A 22,549-nucleotide genomic window follows, 5' to 3' on the forward strand; every position below is an offset into this window, starting at 1 on the left:
ATTATTATTATTATTATTATTATTATTATTATTATTTCGTACGACTATATCCTACACTAGGAAACATATAATCGTTGTCGATGAGTAACGATGAAAGAATTAGTGGAACTGGAAAGTTGGGAACACAAAAGCCCTTACCTACTAAAAACAGGGAAAAAAAAAAAAAAACGGGTCTCATTAGTGTTTTACTACTAAGGCACTGTGTCAGGGGTGCTCACCCTAGGGGCGCATCCAAGGTGGGCGAAAGGAGGCGATCGCCCCCCCCAGAAGAGGAAACTTTCTTGTTTTATATATATAAATAAAATCCATCCCAGAGTTTGGAGCCCTTAAAAGTAGCATTACGACAACCCACCGCCTTCCCCAGAAGTCGGTCCTGGATCCACCCCTGGCTTACCCCCCCCCCTAGAGCTTGGGTGTAACCCCCAAACATTTACAATTCTGTACCCAAAATGTACTTTTCTCTTCCCCAAAATTACCATTTTCCAGTTTGACTTCCATTTGTAATGAAAAATTGCCCCCTTCCCAAATTAACTCATGGGAGCACCCTACGCCCTAAATATCTGCCTGTAAGCGCCCCTGCACCATGCTCTCCAGCTATAGAAGTCGAGTTGATGGGTGAATCTCTATTTCACGCCCTCGCGTACGTTCCTGTTTACAATATATTTACTAGAGTCGCTGACTTCTGAAATAAGGCATTGAAAACTAAATTTCCCTTATCTTTTTGAGTTACATAATATTCCCTTGTATGGGGATTTCTTTCAGAGTCTGCAACGCTGCTGTGAACTTGAACGCTACCTGACTCCCCTGTTGTGGAATAGTTCATGTCTCTGGCCTCCTCACTCAGCTTCTCTCCATGTAGTATCTGTTGCTAGTGGACGTCAAGTCTGCGTGCGGGTAAGACTACGTTTGGGAGTGGTGTTAATATGCGTTTGGTTAGAATACTGGTTCGTTTTTATATCTGCAAGTGTATTATCAAATAAATTGTGTTAGTGAAAGTGTGATGTTTCTGTCATGAAGTTAGTTACGCGAGAAGATAACCTAAAGTTAGTGATGTGATCCTATTTTATGTTGTGTATACACAACAAACATGGAGCTGCTGTGTGGATGAAATGTGAAAATTCGCGTGAAAGGTGTGTTAGGAGTGTGTTGGCTGTACGTGCAGTGTTTTTCCTGAGGTTCCTGTACAAAGTGGTGACCCCAAATGCGCAATAATAACACTGTTACATGTTCATGTTCCGAAGTAAACGGAACGCGCTAGTTAAACGTCTTTGGAAGGCTAAACTCGAAAGAGAGCATGAAAGCAACGGTACGTCTGAAGCAGATAAAGAGGAGGGGATGGAATTAAAAGTTTATGCTCTTGCTCAGGCTCTTATTAAACGCCTTAAAGAGAATCAACTTGAAATGCTTCTTCAGGCAATCGAAAGCCGTGGAGCGGACTTTTCTGCATGTGTTCTCGTTTCGAGCATGGAGTTCACTCATTCTCCTATCGCTCCACATGTGTTGTGTTGTATGTTGTGGAGGTGGACCGATCTAAAACATCCATGTGAGATGAAAAGACTGCCAAATTGTAGATCAGCGAAAGATCCCGTTTACTTGTGTTGTAATCCATATCACTGGAGTAGACTATATAAACAAGGTAAGTTATTTTATTTAGTAAACTAATTCTGTTGTTTCTTCATTGGTTTTAAATTTAAGTAGGATTTAGAGAACTTTAAAACATTAATTCTTAATTTGTACTGTGTAAGGGATGATTTGGTATTAGAATTCCTATAAAGATTATTTTCGTTAAAATATCCAAAGGTCTCCTGTGGCTAAGCGCTTTTGGCGTGGAAGACCCGGGTTCGATTCTTGGCAGGAGCTCATGTGGTTCGGATTCCATGTCACACCGTAGGTTCACGTCTCATATAGCTTCGCTGCTGAAAAGGACGCCAAACATCTATATATATAAAAGAGAACGTACAATTCTTTGTCCGCTCATCACGCTAATACGGCTGAACCAATTTCTTTCATTTTTGGGGGGTTATTAGGATTTGGACCCTAGATGGTTTTTATCATATCACTTTAATTTTTAATTACCAGTGTCTTGAGATAATTGACCATTCAAGTGTCCATAACGTACAAATCCTTTGTTATTAGTTCATCATAGGTAAAAATAAACGTATTTATATGCAACCCGCATGACCGTGTCACTCGGCGGGTTAACATAAATGACAGGCGATATAGAGCGGAAAATAGCTTGAATCTTCTGTTTAAAATTTTTTAATTGATTTGCTTATTTTTACAGACACTTTTACAATATGCCAGCACCGGGATGACCGCAGCGAAGCGGGGCGGGTTAACATAAATGACAGGCGATATAATGTTAAGATTTACTGCAATCTTCTATGGTTTTTATCATATCACTTGAAAGCGAAAAAGTAAAAATTATCTAAGTAACAAAGTTTATTGCGTTCCGGGGTGACCGCAGCGAAGCGGGGTGAACGCTGCTAGTATTTTAAATTGAGAATCTTGATTGTTAAGGTATGTAACGGTTCTAAAGTTCCACTAATTTAATCATTCAGGGAAAAATGTAACCAAGCTTCAAATCTTTATCCTAAACATGAAATACAGTCAGCGTAATGTTCGTTTACGTAGATAAGTAGGATTTTCACTTTATTTAGGTTATTTTACTAATTCTTTTTGAAACTAATTACCAGTAAACAAGTGTTACACGGTAGTTCATTTGGTGCCTAGCCGAAGTTACTAATGAACGAATTATGTAATAGTTATGTCAAAATGCCATTAGTTATTGGCTGTACGGAATAATTATGTTGGGGCCTAGCAAACTACCAACTATGATTTTTATTTAATTCTTCAACGTTTAATAATTATAATTTAGAAAGAAAGAAAAACAAGACATACGGGTAAGAAGCTCGTTCATAATTCTCTAACACTGTTGATAATAACGTTATCTGTTGACTGATAAATCGAGCATTATTGGCGCCACCGTTTCAGCCGGCGGGGCTGGGGAAGGCGGGTCTGTTTTTTTCAGTGTATTCAACTTTTTGTTGGCACGGTGAGTGCTGTCTTCCAGTGTAGTAAGAAAGCAGTTCATCTATAAAGAATAAACATGAATAAATGAGAAAAATATGCACTTTGTTTTACTTTATATGCCGTGATATAGGGCTGTATAATAACCATTGTTTCTTATAAACTATAGGTAGCCTAATGTTAAAAGAATTAGACGCGATAGTCAAGGGTGTAATTTGGGGAGGGCACATAAATGTCCTTCACATATATTATCAATCACATTCAGATGTGCAACCAAGAAATTGATATGTAAATGTTTCATATCACTTCCGTAGCTCAAAATCCGGATATAGGTATACATACCAGGGAGTTATTATTGAGTTCGTTACCAAATAAAACAGTGTTGCTGTTGCTGTATTCTAGATTTTTAAAAAGTAATCGCTGGTCCATAAAATAAATAAAATAAATATGATATCGAGAAAGACGTTTTAAGATACTTTGACATTCTAAGTATGTATATGGGCCTATATACAGTATTGTGATGAATACAGTGGTGGTTCTTGAGGAAAGTCATCGGTAAAAGCTACAATATCTTTATAAGGTAAGGGAAGAAACTTACCTAATACCCGAATTCTTGGTAATTTTTCTTACCTTAGCTCATAACTATAAAATTGTATTTTTTGCCGATGTGACTTCAAGATCCGCCATTGAATTGATGTATATGTATGTATATGTATAAAAGTTGCGTCACGTAACTAGAAATACACCATATTAGAAAACTATAGTTATTATTTTTATTGAAGGAGCATATTTGATCACCGTGTTAGATTGTCTTGTCTTGTTCACCTTCAAAGCATCTGACATTCCGAACAGGCACACCACTTCAAAAGTACAAAGGAAGCAAGACAGAAAGCATGTTCTTTTGTATTCTATTTTTGCCCTTTTGCTTATAAGCTCTTAAGATTAATCTTGTAGCCCGATCTATTAGCACCGTGTGAAGGGAGACACGTGGTTGTCAGTTGTCAATGTTGGTTCAACCTTCACGCAAAATTCCTCAGTTTGTGGAATTTTCTTTGTCGGCATCTCGGATGAATCCATGGGTTACTTCTATTTGTGCATTCATGAACTTGGCAGCATAGTTATAGCCTGAGGCTTTGCGTTTTGTTCTGTTGTGAAGAATGTGGTGCGAAAAGAGAGATTTGCCATTTCCTGGAAAAGCGAGAGTCCTCCAAAAGCAAAACTGGAAGAAGGGTTTCTAATTCATTCTGAGTTGCCTCTTTTCAATGGAGTTAATATCCAACCATTCTCTTAACAGCAAATTCCTATTCAATTGCGCTGTGTAGCGTTCGTGAGATGGTGTAAAATTTAAATAAAATACCGACAAAGATAAAATAGACATTGTATATAACAAACACTTGTTTTCTTATAGATTTCACTGTAGATAAAATTTATATGGTGTGCTCCTTGATGATTGTTCTGATTTCACTGTAGGCTAAATGAAAATACAACAGTATGACTGTTACTTTGGCTTGGAAATGGAATTGAGACTACTTAGGTTTAGGTGTAAGGGGTCTTCTACTTAGGTTTGTAGAAGAATCTAATAAGGTAAGGGGTCTGTGACAGTAGGTTGGTAATCGCAAGACCTGTGTGTCGGTCGCTTGTTCGAATCCTGCTCATGGGTGTTGTATACTGACTGTTCTGTAATCATCATCTCCTAATGTCTGTCCGTACGTCCATACTTTGATAGTTCACCATCAATTTTTGCCAGGATGTAGGTCAAAAGTTACGAATCGAGTTCGTAGATGGTGATCCATCCACCGGAAGTGGTAGAAATCAACAATTTCCGGTTTTCAAGATGATTACTATAGAGCACAAACGGTAATAAATAGTGAGAAATGAAGTGAAATTAAATATTTCAGTTAACGTCCCACGATTATGCCCCATAGGCTAAGGGATACGATGATTAAAGCAAGTGAATGATGATGGGAGAATTGTTGGAATGATAAAGTGGGAGGAAACGAAAGTAGTACTCCCACGGACATGATGTTGTCCACCACAAATTTACTTGGGCGAGGATCGAACCATGGACCCCACGCATGAGAAATAGGCTATATAGTGAGAAGCGGTTTCCTACAATAGATTAACTGTCTCAAGAAACGTCGTGTAACTCACCTTCGACGCATGCCTTACATTTTACGTACATCCTTTTTAGTATTTAGTAGAACCGGAAGTCTTACAGATCAACTACAACTTTCGGTTCAAATGTTGATCTGAGTAGAACAAAAATAAGAGATAGTGGGAATTGTGTTTTCCTGTTTTGGAATCGATTTAGGATTCTAAGAATATGTACCATCTTCTCTCTTCACCCTCTATTCAAGGCGGAAATGTCAGAAATGTACTACTTCCTGTTTCAAACTTCGTACAAACCAAATTCCTTCCCATTGTGTACACGTGTCACTGGTACTTGTTATTAACATATACAAGAAGTTTCGGATTATATTGTATTCCAGGTATTAATAATTTACATTACACTAATTCAGTAAGGGAACACGCTGACTTAGAGGGATTGAGCACGTACCTCTGATGGCATGGATTCCTGGTTCGATCCCAGACAATGAGTTTGTGGACAGCGTAGTGATAGTAGTGGAATTTATATTCGGGGTTCTCTCGGATTTTCATTCTTTCAACTCTTCCATAGTAATAACCAGTCCCATTAATTTTCCCTCTTATATAACTTTCAGAGCATAACCAAGGGTAAAGTAGACCAATTTAAATTAAATTCCATTTTATGTGTGAATTTACTAACACCGATGTCATAGGTAGAATATGAAGGGTTTTGTAATCGAACTAGCACACAGTGACATTAAGTTCAGTGCCTATTTGTAGCACATTATAGTTAAATATACATGTATGACTAAATGCAACTCCCATAAATTGTATTTTTGCATTTGTTCGATGTTGTCAGCCAACATTTATAGGAAAAATGGGATGACAGGTCAGTCCTCAAGTTTATACATGATAAAATTAGCCCCATTTTTAGGTCCAATAAGGCCCAACAAGTTTCTTTCCCGGCTCGAGTTATTCTCCCATGTTTGAAAATGAAATGAAATCTTTGAGTTTTACGTCCCACGGTTATGCCGGTTAGGCTAAAGGAGACGGTGATGATGAGAGATGAGTGAAATGGTGGAATGAAGAAAGTGGGAGGAAACGGGAGAACCCCGAGAAAACCCACGAGCACGGTGTTTGTCCACCACAAAGTTCACTTGGCGGGGGTTGGGATCGAACCCGGGACCCCAAGCACCAGAGGTGAACGCTCTACCACTGAGCCACCGCGTCCCCCTCTCCCATGTTTGGTCATATATCTGCCATGTCGTGAAATTTCCAGTTGCCTGTGCATCACATATTAAGAAGATTGCCGTTTACCAAACATTGTTAGGGTCAAGTCTAGGAGACCCAGGTGAACAGGCATGTAGCCAGAATGTATGAAAGTAGAAGCGTTTTCAGAATTGTAAATGGAAATCCAATTGCAAAACGACCATTAGGAAGACCTAGGCGCAAATGGGAGGACAATATTAGGATGGATCTAGCGGAAATAGGAACTGGATCCAGTTGACAGAGGACAAAAGTTAATGGAGAGCTTTTGTGAATGCGGCATTAGACTTCCGGGTACCATAGGCCACAGAGTTAGTGTGTTGTTTAGTTTCAACTCACTTTTAGCACAAATCTATGAGAGACATGGACTTAGTGGCGTATTTAGGGGGGCTATCAGGCAGAAGCCCCCCGAAATATATTTGTTATATACACAACTTCATTAAAATTTGTCGGCACCCAAAAGAAAAAAATATAAGTGCTTATTCACGTGTTGTGCATAGCCTCCCCCGAAACAAAATCCTAATACGCCACTGCATAGACAAGTAGAACAACGTAAGATCTGAATCAGATGTACTTCCACTGGAAATCGAACTGGGTCTCAGAAAGAAAAGCCGAAACTGCCAACCATTTAGCCACGAGGAAACCCAAGAAATCCTTAGAACAATCTACATAAACTCTGATCGGATTCAAATGATTTCATTCATAGCAGTAGTAGCCATTATCCTGTGCAGTTAAAATTGTCAGCTAAAATTTTGAATATTATGCAATTCTTATCTCAAAAACTTAGAAATCCTGTTAATTTTCAATTCGTACATATTGTATTTGCCAGTCATGTTTCGCATTAGAATTAATAATACACATATATAATCAAGGCTTGGAAAAATAAGGTAGGCGCCAGATTTTTATTTCTAGTCGCCATGTAAGCGTCGCACGTGGTATTTTCGAGCCATACATATAATCCTTAGTGCAGAAAATGCCATTTTGTCCATTTAATTGAGAGGTGGTCTGTGTACTGTACATTAGATTTGAATTTTGAACTCAGATTTTTGTTTTCTTTTTCAAGTATTTACTTTTTATGCTATTTTCTTTCTTAATATTTGTATGATTCAAATGTTGACTTTAATGCAGAAATTAAAGCATTAGAGTATTTTTCTGTTAAAGATTGCTGTTAATGTTTAAATAAGAAAACAGTTCTGAAAGGATTTTACGAGTGTTTCGCAATATTATTTCTTCACACTATGTCGTTCAATAAAAATTCATTGATTCGCATGTGCCAACGTTGTCTAGGTTAAACTAATAAAAAGAACTTCAGAAAGTCAAGATATAGGCTGCTGTCCGTATCGGCTACTTTTATTATTATTATTATTTTTTTTAAGTGATTATTTTACTGTTTAAGAAAGATCTCATCCATAAGTGAAGTGCTGCCACTTAGCATACGGAGGAACTCTAATTAAACATAATCTGAACTCCTGTGGAAACATACTTATAACTTATTTTCTCCCCATTCTTGTCTGGAATGGAGAGCTTACGGTCTCAGCCTTTTGTATGTTTGTATGAGTGTGAGTGAGTGGAAGGCAGCGGTGGCATGGTGCCTGCCGGCTTGGCTCCACTCGAATGTATTGAGAAATTGTTGACGCCGTCGTTTTAGTTGGCGCGACAAGGATGTCAGATACGTTGCGTCATGCTTATTGAGTGTTAAGGCGAGGAAACTGCTTCGTGGAGTCGAGAATTTTTTTAAAAAAAAAGTTAAATAAAATAAAATTCTGAGTAATATTAGTTGCAAGGAAAGAGGGCTAGAAACACACGTGAGATACTAAATTTTATGTACTTAACTCTTGTTATCACATTGTATGTTCAATTCATACGGCAACTTCAGGAGTAAGTACATATGATTTGGTCCTTCAATCACATCACCTGTTTCGACACGTGTCCGCTAAATAGGGCTGATACATTTCTCTTTTTTTTTTTTTTTTTTTAGTGTTAAAATTAGTGACGACTCTATAATAAAGAATAATTGTGAAGTATTTGAATATAAGAAATAGTAGTTTTAACGCGTTTGCCTCGTCTACGGAAGTTCGATTCTTTATTGCAAAGTTTCTACGTTAGTCGTACCAAAGAAACGCCGCATGATATTTCTTAAAGTCAAAACATCTTTCTTTCCCATTTATTATATGACCTTCTAAGAGAAGTGCGGTCGTATGATGTAGTACTTTAGAAATAAGCACGTACCTACCTTTACTGTTTACATAAAAAACACTTGGCAATCCATAGCTGATCTCACATTAAATAAAATCGAAAAAAAAAAAAAGTGATGTAATCAGTTGAAAATACTTCCAATCAGACGGGAAAACGTGATTCCCTGAAAGGTAAATTATTCCTATTATAGCCTATGAAGAACTTTATTTATTTATTTTTTTAATTGAATTAGAAATTTTGTGCGCATTTCCTTTCACAAGGGCTTCGAAGTGAAGTTAAAATAACTGTATTGGGATATATCTACTTTTAAAAGAAGAAATCCTGACTGAGTGATTGGACAACGCCTAGACCAAACTGCTGAAGTTAGGAACTTGAAATTTGAACACTACATAACAAATAAGAAATATATATGGACGTGGATTTTTTTTTAAGCTTACTTCCCACGGTTATGGTCCAAGGCTAAGAGAGACGGTGAGGGTGATAAAAGGGGAGAGGATTGGTTTGGAATTATTATAATATCTCCAATGTCAGAGGTATGAAATTTAGTATTAAAAAAAAACAACTTTAATTTTAAATAATTAAACACGTATTTCAGCTGTTTGTTTTCTTTTTTAATATTTGTTCTAGAAAGGAATATGAAGTGGAAAGAGAAAGGGCGGAGGTGTATGCCTTGGAATCCCTTAAGGTTATAAGTAGCTAGATATTTGACTTAGAATGGAAGAAAAAGGGATGAGGGTCACTCACAAAGATGCCCTACGAGTAGGGATGCGCAGGAGACAAGATTTGTGGCTGTCTCGTCTTCAAAATGTGCTGTAAAAGTGATGTCTCGACTCGAAAAATGTATATTTCTGTATTGGAAAAGTCGTGTCTCGACTCGAATTTTGTCAGGAAAATCCTGTCTCGACTCGTCTCATGCGCATCCCTACCTACGAGGCGTTGGTATTGCGTGTGAGACTTTGATTAGGATTAGAATAGGAATTAGATTTTTGGGCTTTCGGCATCTATGGCCATGCTAGCCCTTTATGTATGAGAGATGACGTCTCTTGGCGATCATACTATTGAGAAAAGGGAAGGAAGAAAGCGGCGTGGAGCCTGTACGTTAGGTACCATCTCGCATTTGCCTGGTATGAATGAGAAACTCCCAGAAAACAGTCACTAAGGATGGCTGGCCTGAAAAAGCTTTTACACTATTTCAATCGAGTGTCCACCAGGAATCGAACACGGGACCGATCACACCACAGACGAGAGCGTTAGCGACTACGCTACGCGAGGCCACAATGTGCGAGACCTCGAATTCACGCGTATTGTATATAAAAGGTGCAGAAGAACGCAAAATATTGACCCCTGTAGCATTTGGGGCATTTCCTAGTAAATAAATAGAACTCAAATTGTCCCTTAAACTACGAAGTTCCTGAAGAATGATCCTATGTAAGTCGTTACTCACTTTCGCTGCCGATTGTATGATTCTCAACATGTACTGGTGCTACGAGTTAAATATTGAATATGGCAATTTTCAGAAACAGAAATGGACACGTGAAATCTCTCGATTACTAGTACGTACAAACATCCACTTCTCCATTTTTCCCTTGTTGATTTATGGGAGTTGTTGGTTGGGAAAAAGTGTTTTCGTGATCAGACCAACCTTGGGCTCTTGTAACGACATTACAGTTTTATGTCACAGTCAAGGAAGGACGCTGGCGACCTTTGCGGGCCGAAGGTTATAATTTTCTCAGGTTTGTCGAAGAGAAATTATATATTTTCAACGTCTTGTTAGAGAAATTACCTTGTCTTAATGACTGGCAATAAGGATGTTTACACTGACGATAGATGTCTTTCAGTTGTGCATGTGTGTGTGTGTGTGTGTAACCTATTTTATTGCACCGAGGCGAGCGGCTTAGTGGTAGGGTAACATGTTTAGCTTCTCTATGTTGAAATCCAGGTTTCGATTTTCAGTAGTTGGTTCTATTCTCATTGAATTCCACTCCATTCATGTCAAACAAGTGAGCTATATGAGACGGGACGGATGCGAGTCACTACTCGAGAGTGGACCCAAGGCACCCACCCCTCATCGAGCACACGTGAACAGGTAGCACTTCCGTACCCTACTTGGCCATTAAGAAGCATGTGATATTTATTGCGTGTCTAGTTGCGAAGACCGATACATCGTCGGTATATTGATAATTGATGAATGATAACAGTTGGGATGACTATAATAAAAAAAAATAAATAAATAAAATAAAAAATCATGCGTTACGTAGTGGTTTCCCCGAGAACTCGTTTGTGTTTTGATGTCCATGATACGAGACGAAACAGAATTTTCGAGACGAGATACAAGACGACACAACTCTCCAAATACTTCTACAGACGAGACAGCATTTTCATGGACCTGTTCGAGTATTGTTGCTCACTCACTAGACATGAAGTATTATTATTATTATTATTATTATTATTATTATTATTATTATTATTATTATTATTATTATTATTATTATTATTAGAGAGAATTTCACAAGTCTCGTGGACAGCGCTAGTTCACCTAGGTCTTAGATCGCAAACCTCTTTTAGTGTTACATAATTCATAACTTTAAATTGATAAAAGTGATTATACGACCACAATAAAGAACAGTTATCGACGTTTAAAGATCCGCTAGTTATTACAAAATATACTCCAATAATAAATATGATTTAAATGTTATTGTCATACCGTCCGTGGACCTCTTGTAACGCAGGATTCTAATAACTTATATAAATTTACAAAACGAGACGAGGCTTCTACAAATAGTATGTCTCGTCTCGTTTCGTCTTGTCTCTTGGTGGTGTCTCGTGGTCAACTATTTTTAAGATGAGACAGCCCCAAATCTGGTCTAGTGAGCAAGAGTAGTGTGATTGCAGTCTAAGGAATTCTTAAAGATGGCCATTCCAGCACTTCCTAAGGTGTGTATGAAAGTAAGGAAAGCTCCAGAATACACGCAAATAGATTATACGATTACAGTGAGTAACAAACTGGTGTAGTGTTTGTTTCAGAGACAATATAAACAATACTATCACATGGGTGCTTTCATAGGTCCACGAATTGATAGTCGCAAGATAGATTCGTACTCATCATTGTACGTACGTGTTCTGTCGATTTTTGCAAGCTATTTACTGGAAATCGAGAAACTTCTGTCCACAGCGATTCTCGGTAAACTGCTTCGTTATCAACAGGGTTATAATAATTTGATTTAAGGAACTTGAATGTAGTGTATCAGTTACAGACTTCTGTCGTTTCACTTTTACCTTTTGCCACATTCTGTCATATTCGCAACTTCTTTTTTAATAGTTTTCCGGTCTATCCAACCAGTTATCTCAAAGGAGACAGTGGCAGAGTGCTTCTAGTGCGAGGGGTCTCTGGTTCGATCCCTGATAATGTGAGCTTGTTGTGAACAACATTGTGTTCATGGGGTTTTCTCCGGGTCTTTCCGTCTTTTGTCACATTCTCATTCAACCTGTTCTTCCATACTCATTCACTTTTATTATCATTGATTATCCGTCTCCTTTATCCTAAAGGGCAAAACGTGGGACGTAAAACTACAAATTTGGATTTCTTAAAGTTTGTCTCCATACTGATATTTCCTAGTTTTCCAGTGGTTTTTCGTCGTTCTTTGATCTGCAGTTTGAGTATACTTATCTGAATTTCTGTATTTTTATGACACCGTGATATTACTGCTAGTAATCAGTTTTGTATTTTCAAAAGTTACATTATTCTCTTGGTTAAAATGAATTCTCATTTAGTAGACAACAGTCCATTCATGTTGATAGTTTCAAATATTGATATAGATCTTATCAGTCGCGCCATGATTGTCTGAAGTCTCGACAAGAAGTCAAATATGTATTAGGTTTATTTGATGATCTTTGATAATCAACTTTGAACATCCTGAACAAGTGGATAAGAATTGTTTTGTTTTGTGTCTGTGTGAAAGGGGTGTGAGATAAGCAAGAACAAATTTACTTAAGCGAGACCTTTAATTTCCTGCTACATAATCATAGTAGTGAGTTCCGTTTTTTGAGTTACCGGAATACAGAATCCCATCCCGTCATAATTTAACGGACAGATCGGGACGAGGAAACTCCATTATTACCCGGAGCGGAAGTCAGTAGTTGTGTGGCGACACAGAGACCACCTGTGCAAGTACAGAAGGTAAAAGCTAAACAAGGAAAGTGGCTTTTTACAGACGACGCCAGGTTTTGTGTCTGTGTGGATATTGTTGGAAATTATTTGTGTAATTTCCGTCTCTAAAATTTGATGATAGCTAGGTTGCGGTTAACTGTTGCTGACATATTCTTCCATTTTATGTCGCCGTTTCTCCTCGCTAACCATTAGAGAGACAATGAAGAATATTATTTGCATTTCAAACGTTGGTTTATGTAATTATAGCCACAAGAAACATTGCAAAAAAAAAAAAAGTATTTCTTACGTATTAGGTTTGTTCTTTTACCTAATTAGACAGTATATTTGGCTTCTTGTCTGAAAGACCGTGAGTTTGATCGTGTGTGGAAGAACCACGTGTCATAATGTCTCGGTGTTTGGAGCTATACTATGTATAACCACCAGCTGTATTTTTTAGAAAAGTAATGATTACGTGGAACGATGCCTTTTTCAGAAATACTTCGACTGTATGTTTACAGTTGATTTTTAATGTGCATATTGTCAGCGGTTGTAATTGCGACCCTCCTGAAATTACTGATTTTGGTGTGATAACTTTTAGTTATTTCAGAATCTTGTAACTTGGTTCACAATAATTAAAATACTATTCATGTATTTATTTCACGAGTGTGAGTGTTTTTGTGTTTCATGTAAAGTATTGAAACGTTTTATATTAAATCTTAGTTATCCCGACAAATAGACTTAAAAAAAAAAAAAAAAAAAAAAAAACAACTATATCTTAAGCTTGCTAGTAGATTGTTTTCTAAGTGATATCCTGGCTGCTATACAACCAAAATCTGTAGTTGTAATAAGGGTTGCAGACTCGATAGGCTGTGTGTGTACATTTGCAAATTCCACTCCAAATGGGTTTGGAGAGAGATGGATTATTACATATTGTTTTCGAACCGTTGAACACAAAAGCACGGAAATTGGTGTAGATGGTGGAGTGGAGACATTTTGTTCCAGGGAATACGAATCTCCAGTTCACTCTCTGACCACTGCTGTGGCACCAGGGTTGAAGTTTCTAGTTTATATAAAATTCTTAGGCTTTGCAGCTCATGATAGCAATGGTCGGCCAGGTGATGCATATTTAACCCACAAACGCCCAAGACCAGTTTTATTCGTTAGCAACTGCCTTGAACAATACCGTGTTACATCGAAAACCTGAGAAGAAAACTGAACGAAATTCGTACAACAAGAGAACGGGTAGTGTGCCTGAAGTGGAACAACGGTTTGGAACAACAGTGGTTTGGCTAAATGAATGATATAACCCGTGTAACGTAGTGAAAAATAAAGTGGGTCACTGGTGGCACAAGGGGCGTTTGTGGGTTAACTGGGGTGATAAGTAGTAAGAACATTGGCTCCCATGGGTGTTATTTGTCGTTTTCTAGAGAAGATTTAAACAGTTTTCCAATTATCTAACAGTGCTCTATTAGCATCTAAACTGTATCCTAACCGAGAATCGAACTGGAAATCCCATGCACCCTCGAGACATGTATTAATAATTCATCTATAGGGAGCATATTTTAATTTGTGGAAGATATTATACTTAGTTTCGTGCATTTATTTGTGGAGGGGGAGAATAATGTTTTTCATGTTGTCTGATTCACCAAACCAAGCTCTTTCACTGCTTTGATACCCAACATCCAATGACCCAAATGATCGATGTGATAGGCTAATTGACGAGTGGTCTACCCCATAATATTCAACAATATTTCAGATATACGTCCACCTTTTTCATTATATTTTGCAGGTACGTGCTAATTGCTATGAAACCCAATAGTTTAAGAAGTTTCAGCTTTGTCGCACGTTTTGAAAGTCGTAAGAAACGAAAAGAAAAAGAAAGAAAGAAAGCTAATTCTTGTCGCCGAGGAGTATTTCTTGTAGACTTTGATTGCAGCGATGGATCAAGTAAGCGGTATATTTTATTAGTGCAAGCGAAAAAGTGCTTTATAAAACAATCGGTGATTAATTCCGCTCCAACTACTCAAACAGTTAGAAACTACAAACGTTTTTCTATTGTGTGCTTTATGATATCGATTTTCGTGTTAACCTTGCTCTTGTCGACCGCCCTTGACTTCTCTGTGTGTTGCATAGAATTGTTTATTCTAGGACATTTCACATTTCTGATTGACCTGCAACCCACCGAACAAAATTGCTTTTTGGTTTATCTATATTGCAGGATACATTTTATTTTCCTGTAAATCGATGTGTCTATGGAGTTTCAAAAATCCCCTTTCTATTATTATTATTATTATTATTATTATTATTATTATTATTATTATTATTATTATTATTATTATTATTATTATTATTATTATTATTATCTAAGTATTTATACTGTAAAATATTGAAACTCAAACTAGTCGCTTTGATCTTTAAACAGCTTCTCATAAACTTTTCCTCGCGATAAAGCTTTCTGGTAGGCAGGTAGTTAGAACGGCCACTATTGCATCGCATGATTATGATTTTTGAATCCAGTTAGCATCAGGGGGCTAAGGGGCTAAAACTTCCCCTCCGGAACTGGATGTCTGTTTCGCTGCGATTATGACAATGAAACACAATTACACTAACGGACCCCACCAAAGTTAACATAGAAATCGGCGCTGCTCACTAAGGACGTAAATGCAGGAGTTAATTTAATACACAGATTTTTTCATTGTTTCAGTTTTAGCGTCATTAAATTAATAGAGAAATAATAAACTCGAAATCCTGAAAAGTAAGTTTAGACTGTATGAGTACGTTATCCAACTGTCTGAAAATAGAATATTGGATTCTGAACAGATTTGTCTGCATAATTTAGATAGAATTTCTTAACCCAGTTGACAGTGGCAAATCCATGATAAATGCGGCAAATTCAAGTTCGGTTCCCAGTGGGAGTCAGTGTATGCGCGTTTCATGTAATGTTAGTGTTGGATAGAGACATTAAACTCCAGCGTAGGCGAATATACTTCAATTTATAGTTGGGAGGGTCACGGTAGCTCAGAGGTAGAGCAGTTACCTCTGGTGCATGGAATCCCTAGTTCGATCCTTAGCCTAGTAAGCTTGTGGTAGATTACATTGTATCCGTGTTTTTTTTTTTTGGGGGGGGGGGGTACTCCCGTTTCCTCCCACTTTCTCATTCCATCGATTGTTCCATCATCATCATTCATTTGCTTTAATCATCGCTTCCCTTAGCCTAAAGGGCATAATCATGGAACGTCAAACTGAAAGGTTTCAATTTATAGTTGTATATCAAAATGACGTAGATGAATTAGAATGAAACATTGCCCCTTACTTAAGTTCATTCTTCTTCGTATTTGTAATGAGATTAGCTTCGGCGCTTAATTTAGTGTATATCCATTTTTGATGATGATAATAATGATGTACAGTTATGAAAAAACATATTAGGTATGCAGTTTACTAAATTTATTTTGGGAAATGTTTAGTAAGTGAATGCTGTGCACATTTACAAATGAAAGCATTCAAAATTGACTTTGATTTCTTTTCGGTAAGAGTGTCAACAGAAGAATAGTAATTATATATGTTAGTGATTATTCTTATTAATCTTCGAAAACATAAGTGCGGTATGTTTGGGGCTTTGTGCATTTGGGGAAACCATGCTTTCTTTAAGTTATGGTAACGTTAATGCTCAAAACGTTTCACGTATGCATTTCGAAATTATTGAGGAAGAAAATCGTATCTACTTTTGATAGCTTCTTTATATTATAATCCTATCAGTCGCAGAGAAAAAGAGACACTTGTTTAAAAATAAATGCGAAATTATTGTATAAAAAATTCAAGCAACACTGCTGAAAGGAGGAATACTCTTTTGTGTGTAGACCACAGTTCTGCAAACCACTATATATTATACTGCTACGGCGAATTTGAGTACTACTTAAGGTTGATATGTGTATTCATTAGCTTTCATACGTGAAAGTTGAATAATGAAGGATCTCGTGTTGTTACACTTGACTTTCAGTTATTTCGTTTATTTATTAAATACTGCTATTACGCATGGGAGCTCTTTTTTCTTTTCTTTTCTTTCTTTTTTTTTTTTTTCAGCGATATAGCTAGATGAGGATAGCTCAGAACACGAAAAGACGTAGCGATCGATGACAAGATAGTTGAGTTTCCCTGAGGTAGGTCAGTGAAACGTGTACCTGCGATTTGTTTAACCTGGGTCTGTTACTGAGTTCAGTAGGTCTTCTCGCACTTTTAAAAGCTAAGTGGAAAGTAACACAATGCGTTTTCTTAATTGTAAGGAGAGAAACTCATTTGATACTTGTGTACAATATAGAGAATGAGCAAACACCTACTAGTAAGAATGCTTTGCAATGATAAATTTAAGGATCGAGATTTTCATGTTGACAGTACATTAACATAACATTATGGGAAATTATGCTCATATTCCTCATACTCGCGCTCATGAACTTCATTGGGATTATGCTCACTAAGCGTAATTTTGGCCCCCGTTTGCCAAAACTGACTCTATCGATTTACAGGGCGCGAAATTTGGTTGTGGGGTGGGTGAGTAAGCCTGATGGCCAACCTTAATTAAGAGGACTTAATAGTTTTGTTGTATTTAAAATAGTACTAGGATTGAAACAAATAATTTTCACTTTTTTGCACTTCTTGAAATGTAACTCTCATTCTTCTATTTGTGTTTTGATATGAAAGTAATTAAATGAACACGAGTTCTTCTTTAAATGTATTTACGCTGAACAATCAGTCTATACGTGCTGAACGAACGTCTAACGTTTCATAGTCGAGGATCCTCAATTTGGCTATAAAGACTGTGTTTTTCTCAGTTCTGTCTAGAAAATGCCGGTGTATTACTTTTAAGTGTACTGGACCTTTCCCTGTATCCTTCGTTACTTCATAATCTAAACTCCTGAGCTGCCTTGCAGCTATGTAGTTGGCGTATGTGTCTTTGACGTGGGGGACTCGTGTTCTATTCTCTGTGGGAGCTCATGTGGTTCCAATGCCACGTTTAGCTGTAGGTCCACGTCTCATATACCTCTGCTGCTAAAAATGACGCTAAACTGTAGTCCATTATCATCATCAATTAAACTGTCAGACTAGACAGGTTACGAAAAGTAATGGGTATGGTTTTTAATTTGGTGTTGTGGTCAGCACATCTGATTCCATTGTCAATTTCTGACTTTCTAGACCGAAGTTGTTTCAAATAGCTGTCAGTTGAAGGGTTGATTTGGATTAGGACCTGGGCCGTAACTTATGGGGAGCAGGGGGCAATAACCCCCCCGCAGGGAAGCTCCCAGTCGTTCGAGGGGGACCCATTTTACGACAAAATTTTCTTACTCCATGTACGATACGAATATTAAATTATAAATGAAACATGAATCAGGTTCACCACATTACATATACAAAACAGCACACAAAAGGTAATTAAATAATATAAAAGAGAGTCGTGGGCCCATTTCAGGAAAAACATGTATACTATCAGAGGCCTAGAAATAATATTTATTCGTATGGCTTTGAGATTTGTCAATACTGTCCCCTTAATTTGTCATGTATGGAACGGGCCCAGGAGCATAAGTTACGGCCCCGCAGACTGCCGTGCGAATGGACCCACAGGCTCCGATGGGGGGGGGGGGGTAAGAGAAAGATGGAACCCAAGAATTAGAAAAACAACTTTTTTATAGGGGCCCAAATACGCTATTAATGCTTGTCCTCCCAGAAAAAAAATCTAAGTTACGGCGCTGATTAGGACTCAACAAAAAAATTTAACTTTTTTTTTTTTAAATCTTTTTCACATAAGCGTATTTTGTTCTCGTACTTAGTTTCTACAGATATAAGCTTATGTTTACTGCGTCGTATACTTTGATAAACTTTGTGTAGACGTGTGTTCATATCCAAACATAGGCCTATTTATGAAATGAAACAGGGTGTCTACTGGTCATGAAAGTCATGAAAGTCATAAAAAAAAGTCATATATTTTGCTTAGTGGTCATGAAAGCCATGAAAAAGTCCTTTATTTACCCAACTGGTCATGCAAATCTGAAATCTCAGAGTATATTTTTATACTTCATACTTTTATACCTCATACTGCATGTACTGAAACAGTTGTATCAGGTCAGTAATTGTGAGAATTTCCCCCACCAGTTAATGCTGGCTAACTGGTACTTTACTGTCTTCTTACCTGCTCCCCATTTCATCTTCTAGTCTCTGTAATATAGTAACAACTTTTTACTGTCCAACTTTCTGATCTGGTATTTCTTTACTTCTAAGAAATGTAAATTGTGTATTTTTGGGCCTTTAGACTTATGCAAATAATATTATTCGTTTGAGTTTGCAGATTTTAAATTTGATGATCTATTTTTTAAAACGAATTTCTTTTATAATTTGTTTTGTCTTTGGGCAGTTCTCTGAGTGCTTAATTTCAGACAAATTTCTGCTAGATGGATAATTAAAACTTCAAATACAGTATAGAGTGATTCACTGGTAAGAGCAGGCCCGTATTTAGGTAAGTGCTATTCTGTGCTCGAGCACAAGGCGGCAGAATTTTAGATTCTTTCTTTAAGATTCACAATAAGTGATATTTAAGACTAGCAACCCGCATAGTTCCGATGCACCACTGATGGTAGGGGTTTATTATTACTAATGGCAAATTTTTATCGCCATGGTCATGAAAATTTGAACAAAAAGGTCATGAAAAGTCATGAAAAAGTCATGAATTTACTTTCTGGTATTCCAGTAGACACCCTGTGAAACTAATTTTGAAAAAAAAATGGTCCTTACTCAAATCAACCCTTGAATTATTTTGCGATGCTATGCCAGATATTATCACTACTTAAAACTTATAGAAATTCCCCTCTGTGTAATGCATGAGAAAAAAGTTATTCAGCATTTGTAATAATAATAATAATAATAATAATAATAATAATAATAATAATGGGAGCACGAATTTATTTTTGTTCTACAATGTAATAAAAATAAGGGTTTTTCATGTTTTACGTTCTCTTTTTTAGGGGAGGGGGATATCACTTTACTTAAGCAGATATTTAAATATTTCCGCCACGAATTTGTATTGAGATAAAATGAAATTTCTAGTGTTACAGTCCGCATGATTTATGAAACAAAGATTATGAATCAATTGGTGGAATGATAATGTGGGAGGAGAAATCCCTTTAGGAAATCCTTTTGTTCATCACAAACGCACATGGCTTAGGATCGAACCAGGGATCTCTAATACCAGAAGTGAGCATTTTACCACTGATCTACTGAGAGTCCAACAAGTGGACAAGAAATAAAGAACATATGCGCTGGTTGCACACTAACTCCACGGTGTACATACAGGGATTTGAATTTGGATTGAAAAGTTAGGCCTGTTATTAAAAGAAGTTGAAATGACACATGTGAAAGTATATGCTCTTCTTATCCCTTAGAAATTACAACAAGGAAAATAGGAATAACACAGTTCTTAACAGTGAAAGTAATAATAATGTAGTACGCGGTGGGAATTCATTAAGATAGTATCTTGGCATTTCTACCTCTCCTGTTAGCTGTTTTCAAATAGGCCCTATCATTTGTCAATAATACCGGTATTTAATTTTTTTTAAAAAATAATAAAAAGTGAACTCATTTACCTCTTCTAATCCTTTCTGGCTAACATTTGACAAGCAAATGGGTGAGTAGGGCTTGTATACAAGACTACAATCGTTTTTGGCAAATTTTAAAATAACGGTATAATAGGAGACGAAGAAATTGTTTTAGTTTCTAGTTGTAAAGGTATAAAGAATCCGAAGAGAGGGTAGGTAGGCGTTCCAACTTCTTTTGAAGTCGACTGTAGATTGAATTAATGAAGTAGTAAACTTTCTTGCTTAAAAAAGTGTAAAAGAAACTCTCGTTGTTTAATTTTACAACATTCGATTGGTAGTTAATTGCTTACATTGGTTTATTGCATGTAACTTGTTCTTTCCTAACAAGTCAGTTGTGTTGGGCGGTATGTGGGCTTCTGTTGCTATTGCAACTTAGGCTTTTCAAAATTCCGATTGATATACGATGAGAAGACTAGTTTAAAGATAAACACACACTTTTTTCTTTTGTTTGGTGCATACTTTTCACCGTATTTCCTTTAGCTAAAATAGAAATATAATAATTGAATAACATAACACCATGGAAAGAAAATAGTATTATTGCACATTACCTGCTTTTTTTTTATTTAGATTTTTGGGCTTTCGGCAGCTATGGCTATTTAGCCCGTCACGTATGAGGGATGACGTCCCTCGGCAAGCACACTATCCGGCGAAAGGGAAGGAAGAAAGCGGCCTGGGACGTATAAGTTAGGTACCACCCCGGCATTTGCCTGGTGTGAATGAGGAAAAACCCAGGAAAACCTCGTTCAGGATGGCTGGCCTGAGAAGCTTTTTCGACCGATTGCTCCCACCGGAATCGAACCCGGGACCTCTCACACTGAGGGCGAGAGCGTCAGCGACTGCACTACGCGGAGCCACGTGCTATTTTTTTTGTTTACATACGTAGCAAAGTAATCAAGCTAGTGTCGAAGGCGTTTACAGCTAACTGCTGGAAGATCTGGGTCTCGAATTCCATTGCTGGTCATCCTGATTCGAACCATTTTCAGGAATTCTATCAGTCCACCAGTGAATGTTTGATATGATACCTGTACTATAGAACAAACTTTCTTGACCTTTTACACCGGCACACTACCAAAGCATTGTCACCATAAGTCATACTAACACTAACAGCGGTTCGCGTGCCACAGATTGAGAAATCCTGCTATAAAAGCCTCTGGCCGACTTCATTCCAAAGATTATTTTTATGTAGATTTTTTTCATGAAGTTAATGTGTAGTGCCAAGGAAATAGATTTGGAGATACAGTAGTTTTTTTTTTATTGTAAATAATAGGAAGTATGCATTCCTTCAACTGAGGAAAAACTTTAGATAATTCTGTAAGACAGACTTGTCTCCGGACATCGTTAGGAAGCTGCTGTATGTTTTTTTTTTTTTAAAGGCCCTTTTACAATTATATATATTTGCAAATGTAAATCGTTATATAAAAGAGCTTACTGAAAAAGGTCCTATGCATGAGACATTTTCAATGCGTTCCGAATTATTCATGAAACTATTAATGAGAATTTGAGTGTTGTAAGAAATGAATAAAACGGCTGAGCTTACGAAAATATATGTAACTTGTGTGGTAAATCCTATCCATCGTTCGAATCAGGAACCTCTCTTAAGGTAGGGAAAGTATTCCCGCTAATACGATACAAGAATGTGGGTATGATTTGTGATGAATGGATGAATGAAGTGTGCAATGAATAAGTGTATTGGTGTCATTTCCCTATGTTTCTACATGTAACGGTGTGTGGCTAGAATGTTAAAATAAAAAGACAGAAAGTAATTACGAAAAGATTGATTATAAATCTGACCTAAAAGAGAGAGACCAGTTGAATGGTCAATCGTTACGGAAAAAGAAAAAAAATAACCTTGAACAAGAGAAAAGAGAACATAAAAAACGATCAATCGACATGTAGGTAAACTCTGACATTGTAACACCGTGATCTTACAGAAAGAAGCCATGAAGTCGATCGTATTCACTCTATTACGAACATTTGCTTCTGCAGCCGAGGCCGCCGTGTATGCTGGCTAACTGATTTCATAAGCTGCAACGAACAACTATATAGAAAATTTATCTTTACCACCGAAGTTCGTTTCTTATTGGTAGTGTCGACACCTGGTTTGGCCAGACTCTTAGCGGCGCCGAGCCCGCCAGGCAACCTCGACCAAATAGGGCCCTGGCAGACGGGCCGCCTAATTGCTAGGCTC

At 37.2% G+C, this 22,549-nt stretch overlaps 1 protein-coding gene across 1 annotated transcript in view; it reads left to right on the top strand.

Moving 5' to 3' along the window:
- Positions 1–836: 836 nt before the first annotated feature.
- Dad (Daughters against dpp) overlaps positions 837–22,549 on the top strand; it is a 70,720-nt gene continuing 49,007 nt past the window's right edge. The window contains exon 1 of the mRNA XM_081748979.1: positions 837–1,636. Coding sequence (XP_081605105.1) covers positions 1,225–1,636 — 412 coding nt within the window. The 5' untranslated portion in view covers positions 837–1,224. The remainder of the gene's footprint in view (positions 1,637–22,549) is intronic.

This window comes from Thermobia domestica, chromosome 2 (genome assembly GCF_964235325.1).
Source record: "Thermobia domestica chromosome 2, izTheDome1.hap1.1, whole genome shotgun sequence".
In the NCBI taxonomy this organism is placed as follows: domain Eukaryota; kingdom Metazoa; phylum Arthropoda; class Insecta; order Zygentoma; family Lepismatidae; genus Thermobia; species Thermobia domestica.